The sequence below is a fragment of the Myxocyprinus asiaticus genome, chromosome 17 (assembly GCF_019703515.2).
Source record: "Myxocyprinus asiaticus isolate MX2 ecotype Aquarium Trade chromosome 17, UBuf_Myxa_2, whole genome shotgun sequence".
In the NCBI taxonomy this organism is placed as follows: domain Eukaryota; kingdom Metazoa; phylum Chordata; class Actinopteri; order Cypriniformes; family Catostomidae; genus Myxocyprinus; species Myxocyprinus asiaticus.
The window spans coordinates 27,478,046-27,502,141 of NC_059360.1; the positions used below are offsets into that span (position 1 = coordinate 27,478,046).

General features: G+C 40.1%; 1 protein-coding gene across 1 annotated transcript in view; it reads right to left on the reverse strand.

The window, feature by feature from the left end:
* LOC127455111 (parkin coregulated gene protein) overlaps nucleotides 1-24,096 on the reverse strand; it is a 196,492-nt gene that overhangs the window by 48,894 nt on the left and 123,502 nt on the right. Inside the window, exon 3 of the mRNA XM_051722711.1 lies at nucleotides 1,070-1,241. Within this exon, the coding sequence (XP_051578671.1) occupies nucleotides 1,070-1,241 (172 nt within the window). The remainder of the gene's footprint in view (nucleotides 1-1,069; nucleotides 1,242-24,096) is intronic.

Below are 24,096 nucleotides of genomic sequence, written 5' to 3' on the forward strand. Positions count from 1 at the left end.
TGGACAAGGACGACTAGCTCTATGCAGACTCACAGTTTTCCCAGATTTTCTCACCTTCTGAACGATTAACTTTACTGTGTTAAAATGTATATTTCATGCCTTGGAATATTTTGGTTATACTCTTCCCCAATGCTGTATGGTTTCATGCATCATGTCACGAATGTTCTTGGAATGTTTCTTGATCATCAAAAACAGATGTAGTATGTCCTTGGACATGCACCAAGACACATTTGTATTTATTTTGAAATTATGTGAAACATGAACTGCACACAGATAGAGCCCATCAAATGATTTTGTGACTTAGAGATGAGTATTGGTTACTTCAGAGGTAATGTATGTGTATCACTTCATCATCAGCGTTGTTTTAAAATGTGATGCCAAATTAGCTCCTCACACAATACTACTTTAAATTGCTACAGATCTCCACTACACTATACAGAGGAAAAATGAAGAACAATTACATACTATACAAAGAAACACACACACACATACACACACACACACACACAAACCTGTAAGTGTTCCTTTTACCAGTTTAATTTTTTTTCATACATTACTTAATCTTTCCAGTTCAGTTTGCCAGGTTAATGGCATCAAATCTTTAAATTATATTCAAAGTGTTGTTTAAGACAAGTAAACTAAATATCCACAAGAATAACTGTGTATTCCTCTATGTTTTCAGAAATATGTTTGAAAATAATCTGGATGTATTACTTTTGGATGGACATAAATTCTGATTACATGGTCTACACACATTTCCAATTTCTTCTGTGTTTTAAGCTGTTCATGAAATGACACTTCTGTGAAATTCATTATTTATTTATTTATTTATTTTTTGTATTATTGTAGTGTCATTGATTTCATATTCACAGTAAACCCCCTTCAGGGTATGTAAAAAATAAAAAAATAAAAATGTGGTTGGTTGCTTTACATGTCTGTCATACGTCTCTTCACTTCTAATTCTCTATTTGGGCGGTTCCTGCCCAGAATAAGCTGCAAACTAGAGACATTATGCCAATGTCTAAAGTCTCACAAAAAGATGCCCCTTTCTCATTTTAATGACACTTACTCTTGATGGGTATGACGAGCTGCGGGACAACAGGAAGAACTTTACTGCTACCATGTTCCAGCATGTCATGGATGCCCTGACGAGCGAAGAACTCATACGGGTGAACTGTCTCACATAGCCCGTCAAAGAACAGAGGGAGGTAGTGATGGTAGTCCAGTTTTTCAATCTCCACCTGTTTGAAACACAAACATACACAAAAAGTGTGTTTGTTCACCACAAAATGTTATATATGAGCTGCTTTAAATGAATAGAAGGCCCGAGGGTTTGTGTGTTTTTAAATAACCTCTCTTTGCATGCGAACTTAAATTAGCCTCAACAAACACTCATAAGCTTCAGGCCTCATAACGACCAACCCCTGTTTTAGTGCCCCCAAGCATGTCAGCAGGCACACATTCTGAAGGGGAGACCAGAGGGGACAGCTGGTCAGGGGCTTTGGAATGCTCAAACATGTGACATCCTGTTGGATCACACATTCACACCTGTTCTGCTTGGGTTATGAGCTTGGAAACAGACGTGAATAGCCAAGGCCTGTTTCCTGTCCTTGAGTTTTTGACATATAGTCACACACACTACTCCCTTGTTTTTGAAAGGTTATGCGTATAGACAACTATGAGTTAGTCATTTGTAGGTTGATTCCCTGAAAATGTAAATAGAGTGACTCTGTAGTGCTGTATTATGCTCCATTAATGCTGTGAGTTTGGTTTGGGAAACCTGTTTGAAACAATCAATATTTTGTAATTCCATTTGGTGACACAAGTGGAACAGAAATTTTTCACTTCTTTAATTGTTTTCTTTGTGTCAGAGACAAGTCTCTTTCAGTATGTTTTACAATGTGGTGCTCACAGGGTAGTGGATGTTTATTTTGCTGTTCTTATTGGCTGGTTTTACTGTTAGGGATCTAGTGAAGTGTGTTTGTATGTCTCGTATGACCCTTTCAAAGCTTTTTGTAGTTGTAGCGTCACATATACCTGGAGCTGTGCATTTGAAAGTGCCCAGACCTAATCAAACCCCTCCTCTGAGATGAAAGCACAGCCACACACAGACACACACACACACACACACACACACACACACTTATGCACACACAGCATAAGCTTAGCAAGAGGGTTGATTGCTTTGAGGCAATTTGCTGGCTAACCTAGACCTTTTCTGACTTGGTCAAGATCAGCTTGGTGAGTCATATAGCAAGTGCAAAAGCAAATATGTGCAATGTCCTGATAGAGAGATGAAACACAAACACACACACACACACACGTTTTTTAGACTCACACACAGTTACAGCCAGGCATATAGGGGGTTTGGATAACTAACTACAGACAGATGTCTCACATCACTGGGGTGATATCTAGGGGACAAAACCGCTGCCTGTAGCATTAATCACTGCTACCCTTTATTTGAATGTGTGTGCATGTATGAGTGTGTGGGGTTAGGGTTTACCATCATTGGAGGTGCCAAATGTCCACACAAGGATTATAAAACCTGAAATCACCAACAGTGTGGGGACAATCCAGTGGTCCTCATGAGGAAATTGCTTCAGTTGCTGCACTAAGATCTAAAGCAACACCTGCACATTCTGGTAACCAAAATTTGAGCTAGGGCTGGATATTGCCAACCACCTCAAGATATGATACCTATTGCAATACATACACTCACTGAGCACATTATTAGGAACACCTGTACACCTACTTAATCATGCGATTACCTAATCGCTCATTTGTGTGGCAGCAGTGCAATGCATAAAGTCATGCAAATACAGGTCATGAGCTTCAGTTAATGTTCACATCAACCATCAGAATGGGGAAAAATGTGATCTCAGTGTTTCGATACTCAGAATGGTGCCAAAAACAAAAAAAATCTAGTGAGCGGCAGTTCTGCAGACGGAAACGCCTTGTTGATGAGTGAGGTCAACGGAGAATGGCCAGACTATCTGAGCTGACAGAAAGGCTACGGTAACTCATATATAACCACTCTGTACAATTGCAGTGAGTAGAATAGCATCTCAGAATGCAAAATACGGCTAACCTTGACGCAGATGGATTACAACAGCAGAAGACCACATCAGGGACTTTATAAGGAACCATAGTTTCCTAAAAAAAGTGCTTAGTGAGTGTATGTCATGATTCAATATATCGCAGTAAATCACAATATCATGACTGGATCACGATTGAAACTACAGAAAACATATGAGAGAGACCCACCGTGTATGTGAGAGAGAGTGTGAATTTTCGGTTTGTTTCAATTGCTGTCAAGCCTCATAAAAGCAGCTCTGACTTCACTGAAAAATGCAAACCTCAGAGTTTGCGCTTATTTTGACAATTTGCTTCCTCATTATTGAAATGTTGGACATGATATGAATACAATATCGTAAAAGAATTGTGATATATTGATACATAAATGTATCTGCATAGCCCTAATTTGAGCATACAGGAAATCTAGCCGTAACCAGACAGCCCTCAAATTTCATTTGCAGTGTGTAAAAAACTGCCACATTGAGATTTGTTACGAGACATGCAAGAAACAATGAAAAATGTTGTATAGGTTTGGAAGGACATGTTGAGGGTGAGTGAATAATGACAGAATTTTTATTTTTGAGTGAACTATCCCTTTAAAAACAGTTTGTCACTTCTTCAATAAAAATATTTTAAACTAGATCTGAGTCTAGAGTAATCTGAATCTAATCTTGCTACTGTAATCTGAAGTTTTAATATCATTAAAAGTCTACTCCATATATATGTGTGTGCTTGTCCTTTCAAAGGATAATTTAAATTGCAGCAAGACTGATAAATCTCACTTCTGTCAAACTATTTGTGTAACATATTGCTTTAGAACTGCTGGAGATGTTAAAGGGAAGACAAATGATTTGTCATCGGTGGAACAAAGAAATATGAGCAGCATCACACATGCTGCGTGTGGAATATACGTAAACCACAGAAAGAGAGTGAACCACAGAAAAGCTCAGAGATCAGAAGAGAGCCACACAAACAGCAGTACAGATGAGGGTGTGTTTCTAATGGGATGAAAGCTTTATCATCATTCCTTACAAAAGTGAGGTCCATTCATATTTACACATACTCAAGGTCCATTATTTTATTTGATGCCTGTTTAGGTTGTTTAAGTACAAGTTAAGAGTAGAATTTGTGACCTTTGTGAATTGTCAAGTGGGATTTGAAAAGAATGAGTCTGTTCCAAGGAGGTCTATAATACCCGGAGAAGGCTAACCATTAGCATTCACATTCATCTTAATGGCAGATGTTTGGTGGGCTTATGACTCCCTGGGAAGAACACAACCTGCTTGCTGCCATCTTTTTTCAGGGGCACTCATTATGTGATCCAGATGGGTAATTCCACGGAAATGTTAACCATTCCATGGAAAAATAATATTAACTTTTTTTGAGAAAAGGAACAAAACAGCTTTTAAATTGTTCATTTAGGTCGGTAGTTTACGGTATTAAAGTACTATAACAGACTTATTTAGAAAATGGGATTTTTTATCCACCTCTTATGAGGGGTACACCATTTCTAAAACAAAATTTTCAAACACTGGCAAAAGTGAAAGGAATTTTTATTTTTATTTTATGTTAAAAATAATCATTTTCCAGAAAGACAAGGAATTTTCTGAAAAATATACACACTTTCTTTGTCATAACAGCACTTCTTTTCACATTATAAGTGCCACATTTATGTTGCTGCCTTTCAGTGCTGTTTTAGAGGTTACAAATATATCACTTAAAAATATTGATTCACATAAGTTGATACTTTCCAAACCACGATGTTTTTTCCCCATTTATAGATCGCTACCCTTCTGCACAAGGGCGCGATAGAGCCTGTCCCTCCAGCCGAGATGACGATCGCTACGAGCCACTCACATCCCGGGCTACCTCAACACCGCAGCGGATGCGCTGTCACATCAGGTTACCCTCAGGGGAGAGTGGAGACTCCACCCTCAGGTGGTCCAGCTGATTTGGAGTCGATTCGGTCGAGTACAGGTAGACCTGTTTGCTTCCTGGGAATCCTCCCACTGCCTGCTTTGGTACGCCCTGACCGAGGCACCCCTTGGTATAGATGCGCTGGCACACAGCTGGCCCCCTGGACTACGCAAATATGCGTTTCCCCCAGTGAGCCTACTTGCACAGACCCTGTGAAAGGTCAGGGAGGACGAGGAGCAGGACATCCTAGTAGCAACCTACTGGCCCACCCAGATGTGGTTCTCGGATCTCACGCTCCTCACGACAGCCCCCCCCCCCCCCATGAATTTCCCTGAAGAAGGACCTTCTTTCTCAGGGACGGGGCACCATCTGGCACCCGTGACCAGACCTCTGGAATCTCCACGTCTGGACCCTGGACGGGACGCGGAAGGCCTAAGTGGCCTACCACCCGCGGTGGTAGACACGATCAGAACTGCAGTTGTGGCGTTTTGTATAGGGACCCCTAGTGTCACTACATCGACACAACGTCGAGTGAGTGACAGACAGGGAACGTCCTGGTTACTTTTGTAACCTACGTTCCCTGATGGAGGGAACAAGACATTGTGTCCCTCTTGCCACAACGCTGAACTACCCACTGAAATGGCTGGGACCTGGTCTTGGCTCCTCAGCACAAAACCTGAATGAATGGTTGCATACCAGCTCCTTTTATACCCGTATGTCGCCAATTCTCATTGGACTTTTTTCAAAAAAGCAGAGGTGTTTGGGGCTCCCAAGAGTGACCCCTAGTGTCACTACATCGACACAACGTCTCGTTCCCTCCATCAGGGAACGGAGGTTACGAAAGTAACCAGGACGTTAATTTCCCAATCTAAACTGGAAGAAAACTTATTTAGTCTGAACATTTTCTGATGTCTGGACTCTATCTGCAGGTGTCCATGATTATACATATAAATGGTTTTATATACTGGTAATGAATTGCTACTTTATATGTGAAGTTAAATTCATTGTTTGCACTGCTATGGTCACATCTGTAATGCTGGAATTGCTCAGATACAGTTTTTTTAGCCACTCAGCTGTGCCAGAAATGCCATGTGACTAATACTCTGGAGCCACAGGAAAATGTCGTCCCAAATATTTGCAATTTATATGTCCTTGAAAAACATTTTATTTCTTAGAATGCATGGCCACTTTTGAATGGAATGGTCAATGGAAAATAAAAGCTTTTTTCCCCCATGGTATATTTATGGCATCTACCAGCAGATGCTAACTGGACCATGCTAACCAGTCAATTTTTGACCCCTTGGTCTGTTCCTATGAGGCTGATCATAGTGGGGTCAGAAAAGCAATGGCCAAGGTCATCCCTTACGCTGTCCATAGCAATGAATTGGTCACTATGACAGCAGCACAGATTTCAGTGGTGAATAAGTGGGAAATAAAACTACAGGTGCATGAGGAAAAAGTCAAATATCGGAGTCAATAAAACAAGAAAAGTGCTGGTCTGACTGAAAGAGTTTCTGTTGAATGGGTGCAATTATGATTGTTTGAAAGCCATTAAAACAGTAACTGCCCATAAGCAGAGCAGATTAAAGCTCTTAATGCCTGACAGATTGGGAAGAGCGACAGGCACGTGCTGCTGAGGCAGGATGAGGCAGATTTGTATGGCAGCGAGTCAGATGGATGAGGCAGGGCTAAGCTTGTGTAGCAATAGGTGTAGTTCATACTGTAGCTTATTCTGACCAAGAACAGCCCAATTAAACAGGAAAAGACATCTGACTGACATGTCCAGCAATCAGTCTCAGTTTGTATTGTTTTTATGGGCCATTTAAGAGCAGGGTTGTTTGAAATAGAATATACCACAATAAAAGACCAGCTTGGAAAAAAGAGTTTAAATAATGGTAGTTTCCACAACAAATAGTACAGAAAACGCACAGAAAAACAGCGTACATGTGTAGAGAGCCTGTCATAATCAGTAGAAAGTCTTTTTCAAGCAAACATTATATTTTGCTGTGAGTATATACCAGGTGTCGGCAACCTTTTTGACATGGAGTGGCATTTTTTTTTTTTCTGGTCAATGGCTGTGCCGTGACTGGCTCTTGATGCATGAATGGCATTCACACGCTGCACGAGTCTGTTGGGCATACTGCAGTCTCGTCACATTTTAACTTTTTGTTTACCCTCCCAGTCAGCTCATGAAAACACGCTGCGTGATCATGAGGAAGGATTACATCAAGTTGTAGATTGGAATGCAGGTGCAGAATTTATATAAATATAGTCTACATCAGTTTCGCTGTTGCTGGCGTGCCAGTGATTACCCCTCCATGTGCCAATGCTGGTTGAATAGGTTGCCGACCCCTGGTATATACTGTATATACTGATGGATCAAAAGATCCTGAATCTGGGCGCACAGGCTTTGTATTTGTGGTTCCAAGCAGACAGGTTGGAGTGTATACGTTTCTGTATAGAGTTTCTCTCATGCACTCATATGACACACAAATCGCTACTTTTATGATACTTTTGGGTGATTTTTTATGCTTTAAAGTAAAGCACTATAAAGTGCCATATATTAAAAAGAAGGACCGAGATATTTACTAAAACATCTCCTTTTGTGTATCACATAAGAAAGAATGTCATATGGGTTTGGAACAACATGAGGGTGTGTAAATTATGACAGAATTTTCATTTTTGGAAATTCATTTTCAACTATTCCTTTATCTTGCTACTAAGTGCCTCAAGCAAACTTTGAATATCTTTCAAAGATATAATATCACTAACCTGGCAAACCTAGACAAATTCATTATTTCATCTTCAAAAGTGCTTGTAACAACCCAGTAAAAAAAAAAAAAAAAAAAAACATATGTGCCCTTACTCACAGACGTTGCTTAAAACCAGCCTATTAGCTATTACTAAATCGAGAAAGGATTTTCCAGTTTTCCGTTTTCATTAGTGTACGGACTGTGGGTGGTCCAGGCGTGCCATCTGAGGCTAAGAATAGAGGTAAACTAACTACCGGCAAAGCAGATACACTCTGGCATTAAGGTGAGACACCAGGAGGCATGAGGCTCGATGTGAGCGCCAGAAGCACATTTCTCTCAGCATGCCGTGGGCAAGGATACCTGAGGGGAAAATGGCCAACCTTGTGGCAACTATCATGAAGATGAACAACAAACTGGCCACTTGATTTTATACCATCACAGGAAGTAGAAGAGGGAAACACTCCTTGCAGAGAGGAGACACCCAAGGACAGGCTAATGGCAGCATTACACAGGGGACTATTGAGATTGTATTGCAATATGGAAATGCTCTTAACAAATACTGCAAAATCTCAAGTTGGGCAGTCAGTTTGACGTCCCATTATGTCAGACTGAAATTCGCCCTCCATGTGTGAGAGGAGGTAAATGCTCGACACAATGTCCTGGCTAGGGAAGTTTGACCTGTAGAAGTGAAATATGTCATTGCATTACAGGGGACTACAGAGGGAGGAAAATAACTTCCTCTCTCTCTGCCAGAGTATTGCTGTATGATGGAGGAGTGTTTTTTTCTAGCATGAGGGTGCATAAAGTGTATAAATTCTCAGGTTCATTCTCAAGGGAAATCATTTTGTTTTCCAGAGATGGTTGTGATAAAAATCACCAGCTGACATGCAGGTGCTCACGTGACACACTGAGGGCTGTAACAGTCATGACATGGCATGCACACATATGTTATACACCACGTTCAATGCACATATTTTATTCTGCAGTGTCTCAAGAAAGACAAAAGTGTACATATAATAGGGCCTTCTTCATGAAACAAAAGCAGAATGAATTTCATGCAAAAATCCATTCTTGTGTAAATTGATACGTGGCACTTTATGTATGCTTTTATGAATGAAATTCGTTCTGCTTGTACTTCATGAATGATGCCCAATAAGTGTATTAAATTGGATCTGATGTAAAACAGGGCATGACTGCTGTAACCATTTTTGTGCACGATTCAAGTTTGAATTGATAATGCCTTTTAATTTCTAATTCTATAACTGATTTTGAGGTAGTAAACAGGCTGCAGAATTTATATCCAAATTTGAATTTAAGGAAGTAGAATTAAAATAAAAAGGAATTGATATAACTGCTTCAAGTTGAGCTTTTACAAATGAGCTTTTTTTTTCATTATGAATCACATTTGGAGTATTTCCAGAAACAATGTTTGAAATGCCACATATAGAAATATTTCATTATATTTAATACATTAACTTTAGTTTCCCAGGATGCTTTATTTTACCCCAAAGTAACCGAACAACATAAAACAGACTTTCTTAAGATCAAGATTGTTTATCACAGAACCCATCTTGGACCACTGATATTGCTCTGTTGTGTGAATGTGTTGAATTTCATAAATTTCAGTAAAGTAAATTCCTTTTAATTTCATTCTAATTCCAAATCAAATTGAACAACCCATGGAACGTAGTCAATTCAATTAATTTTCCAAGTCATAAATTAAAAGGAAGCCAATTCTTAAATTATTAATCTTGCCAAACCCTGGATGTGGCCCTGAGCAGGACAGGAAGTCATTAGGGCATTAAGGAATACCAAACAGCTATCAGATGATATCATTCTTTTTATAAAAGCTTGTAAGAATACAGGACTACGGAGACAAGAACAAGAGAATCAGATAGCACAGGAGATGCACAAGTTGTCTGCTGCTCCAGTCACAAGTTAAAGGAATCCAAAGCCTGTGATATTATATGTATCATACAGTTTGCCTGGATAACAGTAATTCTGTGTGACTCAGCCCCAGCTTTCCATCACCAAACAAACGCACGTCTTCATGTACTTAAGCTAATATCAAAGGAGACCACCGGCACACATCAGCTCTAATGCCAGCGTCGTTGAAGAGCTCGAGGATGGTGACGGGCAGTAATGGAAGCGCTCCAGAGCTGAAGCCGTGGGGCTGTGAGAGACTGGAGAGATTTGACAGGTATTGTCGGGAAACACAGCGAGTGGCCAGCAGACGGAAACGAGCTTGTCTCTGACGGGTTTATTGAAAAAGCTACGGGCACAAACTGCTTGAGCCAGCACGACTTTACACACACACCCTTAAAACATATAGACATTCTTATTTCTCTTTTGGTTTCTAAGTGTCTTTTCCCCTCTTTTTTAAGAGCACTAAACACAGTCAGCAGGGGGATGGGCAGAAAGAGAGAGAGAGGGAAAAAAAGAGAAAGAAAGGGATAAAAAAAAGAAAATGTTGACAGAGCCAAGGTCTAGTGGTTATTGCATGTGCTCCAAAATATTGAGCTGGTCAGTAACGGGTCAGATTCACTTAAGCTGCGTTTCCACTATCGGGCCAAATGAGGGTGTGCTAGTACGTGTCAGGGCCAGTTGTGTTCCCACTGTCACTTCCGGGGCTTCATCGTGCCTCCTCAGGGCTTTCTCTTGGCCAATGGCCAAGCGCCTTGGGCCCGCCGATCATCCTTGAGCCAAAGAAGGCCAACTGGGGATTGAGACGGGGTCAATGTCAAAGGCAGAATTTCGCTAAGTCAGGTCTCACTTTCCACCAAGCAAAGACCAAAATAAATAAAAAGCAAACAACAGCTTCAGTCTCCACCTTGTTCATTTCGAGGGCTACAGTAGCTAGTCTCCAGAGTCTGATTCCTCAGCCTGAGCTTCCCTATTGCTTGTGAAATGGGCGGAGTATGTGACGTTGGCACCAGGGTGGCTTATTAAGGGTTGGTTTTAGGGAAACGCTGTGGGGCTATTAGCCCGATGGTTGGAAAGCAGATTAATTTTGGTCTCACAGCTCAAGGTCTGAGGCTATTGGCCCCGGCTGACCAGATGATAGCCTTGGATCGCACTGGCCCGATAGTGGAAATACGGCTATTGTGTCCTACATTAGACATGAGGCACCTCACACCAAGAAAAACAAAACAGTTACCTTTGCATAAATAAAACTAAGTGAAATGAAAAACAAAACAAAACATGTTATTTTGTGATTTGACCTGAACTGGCTTATAGCAGGTATGCATCCTATTTCTACAGTATAGTGTAGACAGACAGCAGCTACAGTGAAAGGAGGCAGAGAAGTGTTGCAGGGAAGTTTCCTGCTAGATTACAATGCTTTGTCAATAAGAGAGAGGGGCTGAATCAACCCATATAAAGATACACTGATGTCCCTATCCCGACTTTTTGCCTGCACCACCCAAACATCCTCCTTGGACTGTTGCCTGCATTACCAAAAATGTCACCTATTGTCTGTATTTTAAATGTCACTTTGATTTGAATAATTTACCCATGGCTACATTTTAAAATTAAATTATTAAAAAAATTCATCATTAACTCAAATAACTTTATTTATTTACTGCTTATTTGCATATTTTTTTTAGTGTGGGACACAAAGGGAGTTATCAGAATGTCCGAGCGGTTAAAAAAAATGAGAAAGGCATCATAAAAATTATCATACAAATAATCTATGCTATTTGTGTGCTGTATTTTACAGGTCCAAGTTTAAGCCTTCTTTGAAAATTTCACCACAACAAGCATTATCAACAGCTTTGATGTTAATGATGTCAAGTGCCATTGGCTCTCGCCTGTCTTGCATTCGATTGCGACATTCTAATGTTTGGATGTATATTTTTTAATGAGTTGTGACTGCCTTCACTTACAGGAAGATTTTAAGTGATTAAAGCCTTTCGACTTCCATTAATGCAGCATTAGTCGTTTGTAATACTTTTATAGTACTTTTTGTCATTTTTTGTAATAAATTATTGTGACTAAAGGCCTGTTCACACCAAACCCATTTTTTCAGTACGAATGTTTGTTCTGAATGAGCTCCTACCGAGTCTAACAAATTGTCCTCCGACAATCCAAAGTTTTTTGTTTTTTTTTACGGAGTGTTCAAATTTTTTTTTTATTTGGACTGCGATGAAAACTGACTGACCAATGAGATAAGAGATTTTTTTCAGTCACTGCAGCTGCTCAGTCCAGCGTGTTGGTGGCGCTAATCAACTAACAAACACTGGCATTGGACGTGCAGCTGATACACACCCGAAAAGTAAATAATTAAAAATAAAAGGTTGCAGTTCATGAACCCTTGATACTGCAAACATAAAACCATTCTGTTTATGCAAGCCTGCTTATGGTGTTTTGTCTTAATGTGCATTATTTAATATGTATATCATTGTGCCTGTTATATTCTCATGGCATTAAAAATAGCAGCGAGGTTCAGCAAATCGTTTGAACTAAGCTCATAATAAAATCCCATAAAAATATTTGTTACAATGTTTTAGACAAACGAATTGCAGAACCACACTGCTATTTTAATTGCAAGGATAATATAACAAAGTATTGCAATCATTTAAATAAAGAAAAGGCAGTGAGCCAGTATTTTGTTTTATATTCTTTTTAATATATCCATACTATTTTATACTGTCACATCCCTTCATGTCACCATCCCTTCATGTTTACGGACTCTTAGTTTGACACAAGATGGCGCCGAGTATGGCTGCTGCGTTGCGAGCTCCGACACAACATAGTAGTGTTTTGTTTGTTTTGTTCACAATTCTTATGTTTTTTTGTCTTGGATGTTGACTGCCTTATTGTCTACGACAGACAAACACTTTTGGACATTGGTTCAGCAATTACACACCGTAAACTGGACTTCACATTCCTCAATGCCGACCCGCTGTTTACAAACACGCAAGCGGAGCCCTTTGTCTGGGCAGCACGGTCGCGGAAACGTAAAAGGAAAAGGGGAAACAGAGCCGGCGTTCTCATCAGAGTAAGACGCTGTGCAAATCGACCCCCGCTACCCACTATTCTATTGGCAAATGTTCAGTCTCTGGATAAAAAGCTCTGCGAGATGAAAGCGCGGATCTCTTTCCAACGAGATACAAGGGACTGCTGCATTATCTGCCTTACGGAAACTTGGATGTCTGCGGGGATTCCAGACTCAGCCACTGAACCCGCGGGGTTCTCCGTGCACCGAGTGGACAGAGCGAAAGACCTCTCAGGTAAAAGCAGAGGAGGTGGTGTATGTTTTATGATCAACAAATCCTGGTGTGATCAGAGGAACGTACATTCTATCAAGTCTTTCTGCTCTCCTGATCTGGAATTTCTCATGCTTCTGTGTCGACCATTCTGGCTACCGAGGGAATTCACAGCGGTCATTATCACAGCTGTGTACATTCCCCCACAGGTCGACACAGACCGGGCACTCAAGGAACTGTATGGGAGTATAAGTGAGCAGGAAACCGCACACCCTGAGGCCAAGTTCATTGTGACCGGGGACTTTAATAAAGCCAGTTTCAAATCAGTCGCACCAAAATACCACCAGCACATTAGTTTCAACACACGAGGGGACCGGGTTTTGGACCATTGCTACTCTCCCTTCCAGGATGGCTACAAATCCCTCCCCCGCCCACCATTTGGCAAATCGGACCACTCTTCCATTCTGCTTCTGCCCGCTTACAGGCAGAAATTGAAACAGGAAGCACCCACCCTCAGAACGATCCAGTGCTGGTCGGACAAATCAGATTCTATGCTACAAGACTGTTTTGATCACACGGACTGGGAGATGTTCCGGTCCGCCTCTAATGACGACATCGAGCTTTACGCTGATAGCGTAATGTGTTTCATCAGAACGTGTGTAGAGGACGTGGTTCCGACCAGAACAATACGGATCTATCCGAATCAGAAACCTTGGATTAATAGCGATGTTCACGCGGCACTTAATGTGCAGACCTCCGCTATTAATTCCGGGAACGCAGAGGAGCATAAACAAGCCAGTTATGCCCTCCGAAAAACTATCAGAACCACAAAACGCCAGTACAGGAGCAAGATTGAAGGACAGTTTAACACCACCAACTCTAGAAGCATGTGGCAGGGAATTAACATCATCACGGACTTAAAAACTCCGCCATGAACACCGCTGCCTCTCTCCCGGATGAGCTAAATAATTTTTATGCTCGTTTCGAGGGAAATAACACCGCCCTCGTGGACAGAGCTCTCGCGGCCAAAGCTACAGAGGTTAGTTCACTCTCCGTCTCTGTAGCGGATGTAACCCGATCCTTCCGACGGGTGAATATCCGCAAAGCCACGGGCCCAGACGGCATTCCGGGCTGCGTCATCAGAGCGTGTGCGAACCAGCTGGCTGGTGTTTTTACGGACATTTTCAACCTTTCCCTCTCTTTGTCTGTAGTCCTCACATGCTTTAAAACATCCACCATTGTGCTTGTTCCAAAACAATCAAAAATAACCTGCTTAAATGACTGGCGTCCTGTTGCTCTGACCCCCATCATCAGCAAATGCTTTGAGAGACTAATCAGAGATTACATCTGCTCTGTGCTGCCTCTCTCTCTTGACCCACTGCAGTTTGCTTACCGCAACAAACGCTCCACTGATGATGCCATTGCATCTACAATACACAATGCTCTCTCCCACCTGGAAAAAAAGAACACTTATGTGAGAATGCTGTTTGTAGACTACAGCTCAGCATTCAACACCATAGTGCCCTCCAAGCTAGATGAGAAACTCCGGGCTCTGGGCTTAAACAGCTCGCTGTGCAGCTGGATCCTGGACTTCCTGTCAAGCAGACGCCAGGGGGTTAGAACAGGCAGCAACATCTCCTCCTCACTGACCCTCAACACTGGAGCCCCACAGGGCTGTGTTCTCAGCCCACTACTGTATTCCTTGTACACACATGACTGTGTGGCATCACATAGCTCCAATGCCATCATTAAGTTTGCTGATGACACGACGTTGGTAGGTCTGATCACTGACAATGATGAAACAGCCTACAGAGAGGAGGTGCACACTCTGACACACTTGTGTCAGGAGCACAACCTCTCCCTCAACGTCAGTAAGACAAAGGAGCTTGTGGTGGACTTCAGAAGAAAAGACAGAGAACACAGTCCCATCACCATCAATGGAGCACCAGTGGAGAGAGTCAGCAGCTTCAAGTTCCTGGGTGTCCACATCACTGAGGAACTCACATGGTCCATCCACACTGAAGTCGTTGTGAAGAAGGCTCATCAGCACCTCTTCTTCCTGAGACAGCTGAGGAAGTTTGGAATGAACCGCCACATCCTCACACGGTTCTACACCTGCACTGTAGAGAGCATCCTGACTGGCTGCATCTCCACCTGGTACGGCAATAGCACCGCCCACAACCGCAAAGCACTGCAAAGGGTGGTGCGAACTGTCAGACACATCATCGGAGGTGAGCTTCCCTCCCTCCAGGAAATATATACAAGGCGGTGTGTGAAAAAAGCTCGGAGGATCATCAGAGACTCCAACCACCCGAGCCATGGTCTGTTCTCACTGCTACCATCAAGTAGGCGGTATCGCAGCATCAGGACCCGCACCAGCCGACTCCATGATAGCTTCTTCCCCCAAGCAATCAGACTTCTGAACTCTTGATCTCCCATGATCAAATACATCAGCACTGTACTTTATTACCCTTACTCTTATATCTCACACCGGACTGTCATAAATTATATTATTATTATATTATATTCTCTCTTAACAACTGACTATCAACCGACAGCCTGAATGTCAGTACAGTACAATACTGTACATTCTATATATACTATATACACTTTTTTATATATTTTTATTTTTTTATTTTTATTGAATAATGTGTATCTATATAGTGCGTATTGTATACTGTACAGTGTATGTTATTATTTGTATATTGTTGAGTGTAATTATGTGTATATCAGATGTTTAAATTGTGCTGTGTTAATTTGATGTTATTGTAAATTGGTACTGTCTCATCACTGTCACGACTGCTATGTTGATCGGAACTGCACCCAAGAATTTCACACACCATTGCACTTGTGTATATGGCTGTGTGACAATAAAGTGATTTGATTTTATTTGATTTGTCATGGACCTTTAAGTTGTAGTTTTTCCCTACACTACATTTCCCAGCATGCACCATCATCATTACTTTCACCTGTTTCCCATCAGTGTCCCCAGCTGTACCATGTATTATGATTTCCTGTGTTTGTATATATTCCCTCACTTGTTGTCTAAGTCTTGTCTATATTAGCATGTACATTTGTCTCGTTGTATTTATCCTTGTACCTATCGTCTTCCTAGTTATATTTCAGTTTGTGTGTGTGTATATATATAACGAAGAATTGGTGATTCTTTATCAAACTGCATCCTCATGCGTGACATATACTAAACTGTTATTCTTAATATACATTATTCCACGTGTATTTATATCACTGTACCTTGTGTAATATTATCCAGGCATTCTAAAAAGAGAAGTTGGGTTCTGGAGCCGTTTGGAAGATACTAGTAAATAAATACATGTGTAAATACAAACAGGACATATTTATGCAAAAGTGCTCTTTACTCATCTCACTCGCATAAAAAAACACTCCTCAACATTATATACTCCTCAACATGCATCAACACCATGGAAAGAACATAATGAAACAGTTATGCCGAATTAGGTAAATAAATGTTTTAACAGCATTCAGTATATTAATCTCTAACAGCTGAAGGCGCGGGCAGGAGACTGGTATAACAACAGTGCCACTTACTGTGCAGGTGTGAAATACTTTTTCACCCCACCCCTTCAGACTTGAGGCTGTAATTGGTGCCAAAGGTGCTTCAACAAAGTACTGAGCAAAGGCTGAGAATACTTATGTACATGTGATTTTTTTGTTTTTTATTTTTAATAAATTTGTAAAGATTTCAAACAAACTTCTTTCACGTTGTCATTATGGGGTATTGTTTGTAGAATTTTGAGGAAAATAATGAATTTAATCCATTTTGGAATAAGGCTGTAACATAACAAAATGTGGAAAAAGTGAAGCACTGTGAATACTTTCCGGATGCACTGTACGTCAAGTGACTGCCTTGGCAGAATGAAAAGCAAGTGCAAAGCCATGAAACTTTATAGTGGTTGTGCAGGGATGGCACAAGAGCACTACCACTCAATGCAACTGCCAATATCACTTTATGAATTAGAATATGGCTATTGACATTTCCCAGTCCTGTTCATGGCATGGTTAGCAATGACTGGCCATTGTAAAATCAAAACCCAAACTTTCTCCCTTCAAACTGAGGATCATAGCTCAGAATGGTGCCAAATCCTGTCTGTAGTCAAGAGGAAGATGAAGAGAGGAGGAAGGGTTTGGAGAGAGGTGGAAGTGGAATTCACTTTTGGGCTTTGCTAATCACTTTTGGGCTTTGGGAGAGATTGGCAGAAATGGAAAAGGAGTGCGTTAATGAGAAAATATGAGGATTCTTGTGAGGCCTTTGAATGAAATATGGCAGATATACTCTGTGTGCGGTGGAGACAGGGCTGTCTGTCATTAGCACACCGAGGGCAGAGAATCTAGGCTAAGTGTTCAGGCCATTTCTGTTGCCTTTCCAACCGACTGCGTAGATATGAGGATTTCACAGCCTATTACACATGATAATTGGAGAACAGATTGAATTGGAGGCAATTTTCTCTTCTTCTTTGTATGCATAAATGTTTACAGTATTCACAGTAAAGGCCTGTCTGGAAGCATGTGACAAAGCATGCCAAATGATGGATCCAGTCACGTATCCAATATTTGTTTTCAATAAATATGCTTTGCATTCTTTCAAATAATAATAAAAAAATACAAAAAATCCCCAGCATAATAGAAAAGGCTATTGAAATTATGAATGTTTTGTTTACATGGTCTATTAGTTATTCCTGACATATTCCCGGGATATTCAATAACAGCACTTTACAAAAAGTATAGCTTTACCTAATTTTATTGCTGAAACTTCTCCAAATAAATCCGCAAAGTGAGAGTTATCCCTGTACAATGATTAGAGAGCCGTTAAACAGTTTTTAATCGGCGACATTTAATGCCTTTGTCACAACATCAGAGTTACAAATGACTTGGTTTTATCATCTGATCGTGGCTGCATTTCACTTCTAGTGCTTTTAGATCTTAGTGCTGTCTTCGACACGATAGATCAAGACATTCTCTTGAATAGGCTAGAGAATTATGTTGGCATTTGTGGACTTGCATTAGCATGGTTTAGGTCCTATTTAGCAGACTGCTACCACTTTGTCTATGTAAATGAGGAATTGTCAAACCAAAAAAAAAGTTAAGTATGGAGTGCCACAGGGATCAGTTTTAGGGTCTCTGCTTTTCGCCTTATATAAATGTGATGAGGTGGAGGGCAGGGCTGGGCCGTGAGTCCGCACGGCCGCCCCCCAATCGGGCTACTCAGCCGAGGAGAGGGATGGGGCCGAGCCGGATGCGGCAGTTCGAGAGAGTGAGAGCCACACACAGGTGCTGTGTGTGTGTGTTTGTGTTTTGTGTCTTTTTGTTTCATTAAATATTACTTTGACTGTTCAGCCAGTTCACGCCTCTTCCTTGCCCATTTGAACCTTGTTACAATATGCTTACCCTGGGAGATATTATCAGGAATCGTGGAATAAATTTCCACTGTTATGCCGACGATACCCAACTTTACATAGTGTATCAATGAAATCAAAGATTGGATGGCCAGAAATGTCCTTGTACTCAATTCTGACAAAACAGAGGTACTAATTATTGGACCAAAAACCTCTAAAAACAAGCTGCTAAAATATAATTTGACTCTTGATGGATGTACTGTTACATCGTCCTCAGCAGTGAAGAACTTTGGTGTTATATTTGATACCAATCTGTCCTTTGAAAATCAAATTACCAATGTTTGTAGAACAGCATTCTTCCACCTAAGAAGTATTGCTAAATTACAACACATGCTCTCTGTTGCTGATGCCAAAAAACTAATTAATGCGTTCATGACCTCAAGATTATTGTAATGCATTACTGGGACAATGTCCAGCAAGATCAATTGGTTCAAAATGCAGCAGTCAGAGTGCTGACTTGAACCAAGAAATATGATCATATTAGCCCCATTTTATCATTGTTACATTGGCTAACTGTTAAATTTCGCATTAATTTTAAAATTCTGTTAACTATGTACAAAGCTTTGAATGGTCTAGCTCTGCAGTATTTAAGTGACCTTCTACCATGTTATATTCCATCACGTTTATTACGATCGCAAAATTCTGGCCTGTTAATAGTTCCTAGAATATCAAAATCTACAAAAGGAGGTAGATCCTTTTCATATTTGGCCCCTAATCTATGGAATAGTCTCCTTAACACTGTTCGGGACGCAGACACACTCACTGAGTTTAAGTCTAGACTAAAGACTCTTCTTTTTAGCCAAGCATACACCTAATTTATCCTTCAACTCAAAATTAGGCTGCTTTAGTTAGGTCTGCCAGAAACCAGAAACACTGATCATGATCTATAACTCTGCAATAAATTGAATGGCATCTATTATTCTATTTGTATCCCTGTCTCAACCTCGGGACTCCAATCCTGAGGTCACCAGAACTGGCTGGATCCAGCCCCATTCCTGCTTCGTTTTGGACTCCACTGCTACGTGTCTCAGAGTGATGATGACTAAATGCAGCCGGTGCCAGCCAAACATCACTTCAGTCTATTACGATGGACTTCAGAGGATGAACTGATGCCAACTCCAACCATAAGACATGGGATACATCATATGCCATTGCCTGAACCTTGGATTTAGGATAGACCTCACCGAAATTACTGGCTGATTGAACTGCGATGCACCTCACTGATCTCTGCCTGCATCACCTTGGTCTAATGATGGACTACACACTTATAATGAAATACATAGACTATCAATTAATTGCCAACAAAAGCCTTCATCAGCAAACTAACAAAGGACAAAGTGAACTTCTGCAGTTAATCCAGGATGAACTTCAAAGACATTAGTCATTAATCTTACAGTTCTTACAAAATCTTTGTTTAAACACTAACCCTTAACACTTAGTTTAATAATTTTTAACCATAACTTGCACTATACATAATTAAGTAATATTGGCATTATATTCATGATGTTAGCCAGAGGGGAACTGGCCCCCACAGTGAGCCTGGTTTCTCCCAAGGTTATTTTTCTCCATTAACCAACATCTTATGGAGTTTTGTGTTCCTTGCCACAGTTGCCCTTCGGCTTGCTCACTTGGTTTCTAAATACAATTATTATTTAATTACTTATTTTTAAACAATTGATGACCTAAGACATTATAAATATTACAGTTTCATTTTCTGTTAATGCATAATTTTCTGTAAAGCTGCTTTGAAATGATGTGTGTTGTGAAAGGCGCTATACAAATAAAAAACATTTTTTTTACTTCTAGTCCAAGGTTTAACATTTCTCCACACTTTATTACAGTACATGCAGAGAAAACGGCTGCCATTGCTCAGTTTAATAGTTCTAAGTTAATATATCTGAGCTGAGGGGTTCCCACATTTTTTGACCAATTACTTTTCCAGTCATTGTTGGATTCTAGATAAGGATTTAAAAAATGATTTTGATTCAAACTGATTTGCTAATGAATTATTCAGACTTATTTGTGAACAGGTTTGATTGATTCCTTTGAAAAGAGAACCAACTCAAAAGAATGAATCATTTTCCACCCTGTCTCTAGCCCTCTATCTGAAACGTTCAGTTTTGGCTTCAGCGTCTCCTTTAAACTTCAATTTTAACGGCCACTGTTATGATTGGCTAACATCGTGCAGCCTCTCGAATACAACCATTATTATTAAACTGCATGCAAATATATTAAAATGTTCACTTACTGTAAGCCCAACAGTGCCATAAACTATCAAACAGTCATGACATTGGAAATATTCATGAATGAAACTGTTTACTCATGTTTTTGTGATCGGGTCCAAGTGTTGTAACTGCCCCATCCTTCAATAACAGTTCCTTTGCAAAGCTTGAATCATATGCTAAAACATGCAATTTACACTGATATGGGCCTAAAAACCGCACATACATAGTCCAAAGCACAATGAAGATGCACACACATATAGTATCATCGTGCACTGAAGCCGGGAACACATCAAAATGGTCAATGACATTCATCTAATGCATGTTTACATACACAAACAATTAAAAATAGCTCAGAAGGGCAAACTAACAGTTTGTGCTCAAAATAGCAAGAGGCAGAGCAGCTGAATGAAAAAGAATGCCTTCTCTTCAGAGTTGTAACTTGACACCGTGTATTTTGAAAGCCGTCCAAGATATGTATCAAGCGGTCAAAGACGTCTGTGTTTGTATATAAAAAATAATTCTAGGCCACACTAGGTCTGTTTAGGGTTGTTCAACCCATTAGGCGACATAAGCAAGCGCCTAGGGCGGCATCGCTTTGGGGGCGGCGATCTACCGAGCCAATAAGTATGTGTTCAATCTCTGTTGAACAAAATGCGCCCTGTGTATTCTGATGACATGTTGTGGTGCCCCCCACGGAACAAATACCTTACTACCATACTACTCTTACTGTTTCTGTTATACCTGTGTTTGGCAAAAACAGTGAGAGTAGTATGGATAGTATGCCATTGTGAACACGGCCATAGACTCACGAGCGTGGGGATCATGAATCGAAGTGATGCCCGATGCGTGAATTAATCAGTCTTTTGATTCGGTTCTTTTTAATGAATTTGTCTAACATGCGGGCTGAATCATTTGAGCTCTTTGTCACACAGTAAAACAGTAACAGGATGCTTTAGAAGACAGAGAACAAAAACAACACTGAATGAAGTGGATATTTACTTACAATTCATTGAAACAAAACCTGCAGCTGCATTCAATTGTTTGCCAATGATGAAGATCATTTGCGAGTGCAGTCTGTGAATGATTGTCTACTGCAGGTAAAGATACTTTTTAAATAGAAGTGTATCAAAACACTTACATTACATGATTACCAAAATTACCAAACCAATAGCATGTATTTTGGACATGTTCTTTGGAGTAGCCTTCCATATAAATACCATGATATAGGCCTACTGTATATAGTAAAAATACCAAGGTTTCACTATATTATACCATCATTGTACCATGATACTGCCACAGCAGGCTTTTGAGAAAGGTAACTTTGATAAACTTCAATTTGTGCTGTGTAATGTGAAAAGGTGAAAATATGTTTTTAGTCCATTCATTAATGCTACGCAATATACATAGGCTAAGGTTAGGCAACTAAAGAAAATGTTCAGATGATGCTCCCAAAATCACCAGAAATGAATGCTTTGGTGCTGTTTTTGCAAAATGAAAAAATAAAATAAATAACATCATAGTACAATAGATTGTGTTCTTGATGGGCCACAGACTCCCCAGTAATAATGATGAAAGCCTACAAATATCCCTGCTGTGAAATATACTGTACAGTGTGCATAGATCTTTAGGGCAGTGTGCCTCTTTTTTCTTTTTTTTCTTAGACCACTTGACTTGGTTTATGTGCACTTTACATAAAAGTTATTCCTATATATAGTAATACCCATTTATGATGCCTACTTAAGAAGCCGTAACATGCACTTGCATATTTCTTCAAAACATTGCTCATTAATTAATGGGACACCTAGTGGCATAGGGAAGTAGCGGATGTAGAGAACGAGGCGTTTTTGCAGCTTGGATTCAATAAATGCTTTTATTGCATTGAGGATTACTTATTGAATTCTGAAATTTACAGTATGTTTTTATAGTAGAATATATGTCAGAATATCAAGGAAAATTATATTTATTCCTCATGACATGTCCCCTTTAAAATAGAGCGTAACAAAAAACAAAATAATTTTCAATGTACAATTTTGTGCGACTTTAGCAAGATTTTATTAATTTTCATGACTTTTCCAAGCCTAGAAAACACCATTTAGAAATTCCCTGATATTTCTAGATTTTAAATTAACATGAGAACCAGGTGCAATCATAAAAAGAAGTGAAAATAAAGATATAAGGCAGACATGAAAGGGTGAATAAAATATTAAGTGCTGACTAAATGCCCCCATCACTGTCATTATAATCAGACGTAATTATGGCTGCCGTTCTGTTGACACACATATAGTTGTACAACTGACCACACTCTGGTAACTTCTGAGGTGTCTTCACATGAGATAGAGACAGGATTAACTTGGTCACCAAAATAACATACGATACGGATCTGGGATATTAATGAAACAGAAGATACATCTCCTTTTTAATTTGTCCAAAGTCCCACACTGTGCTTGACCTAAGCAATCCCTGCTCAAAAGACCGGTACATTGGTGTGATGGTCTCCACTCCAGGCTTCTTCTCTAGTTTAACCAGCAAGACATCTATCCATCTATCTATCTATCTATCTATCTATCTATCTATCTATCTATCTATCTACTTTTTTCATTGTGCATAGTCATTTTTTAGTGGTGTATTCTGCTGCAGAATGTGGTCTACTTGTAAATGTGTGGATCTTTAAAACAAACAAACAATAAAAATATTAACCTATATAATCATTATGATAATAGCATATATTTATTTGTGTTCATTACAATGGCCCACGATGTATTAAATAGCATATAGCGTTGTAACGTCTGTGTAAGATCAGTGATGGCTAATTACACTTTGTTTAAAAAAAAAACCTTTTAGCCTTTTGACATTTGCATATAAATTACTGACCTGGCCTCCGCGTTTACATTTATATGGGTGCTAAATTGCAGATGGTCTTTATCACTATCAAAAGGATGCTAAAACAGGTCGCCTCTGGAGTGTCTCCATCAAGCTTCAAACACATTCCACAGAAAGGGGGGTGACCCCCATGCCAGGCACCAGAGCAGTTGTCTGTCTCCAGTAATTCCAATACACGTCACACACACACCTAAAGACATTTTCTCTATTTAGGCCATAGTAAGCAGTTATAAATGTATCTGCTATATGCATGTGTTGTATGTATATTCCCCTATTATATTAACTTAGTTAAAACCCTTTACTTGTATTAGTTAGACGTTAAATGCCTATATTCAAGTGTATGAGTGTATCTCTGCTTTAATATCATCTGGAGGTTACCTTCTTGGTATCAAAATGATCTTCTCTTTATTTCTCACACAATAATGTACACCATGTGATCGTGAAATGCATCGAACAATTCTTACTATGTTTTGAATTAAAAGCTGCACTAGCGGTCCAGATCAGCAATAAAATGCAAATGGGCCATAAACGGAGACAAAGGATGTCTCTCCCGCTCAAAATGCATGCCTCTGATTGGCCACTCCACCCACAAAATGGGTGCGGC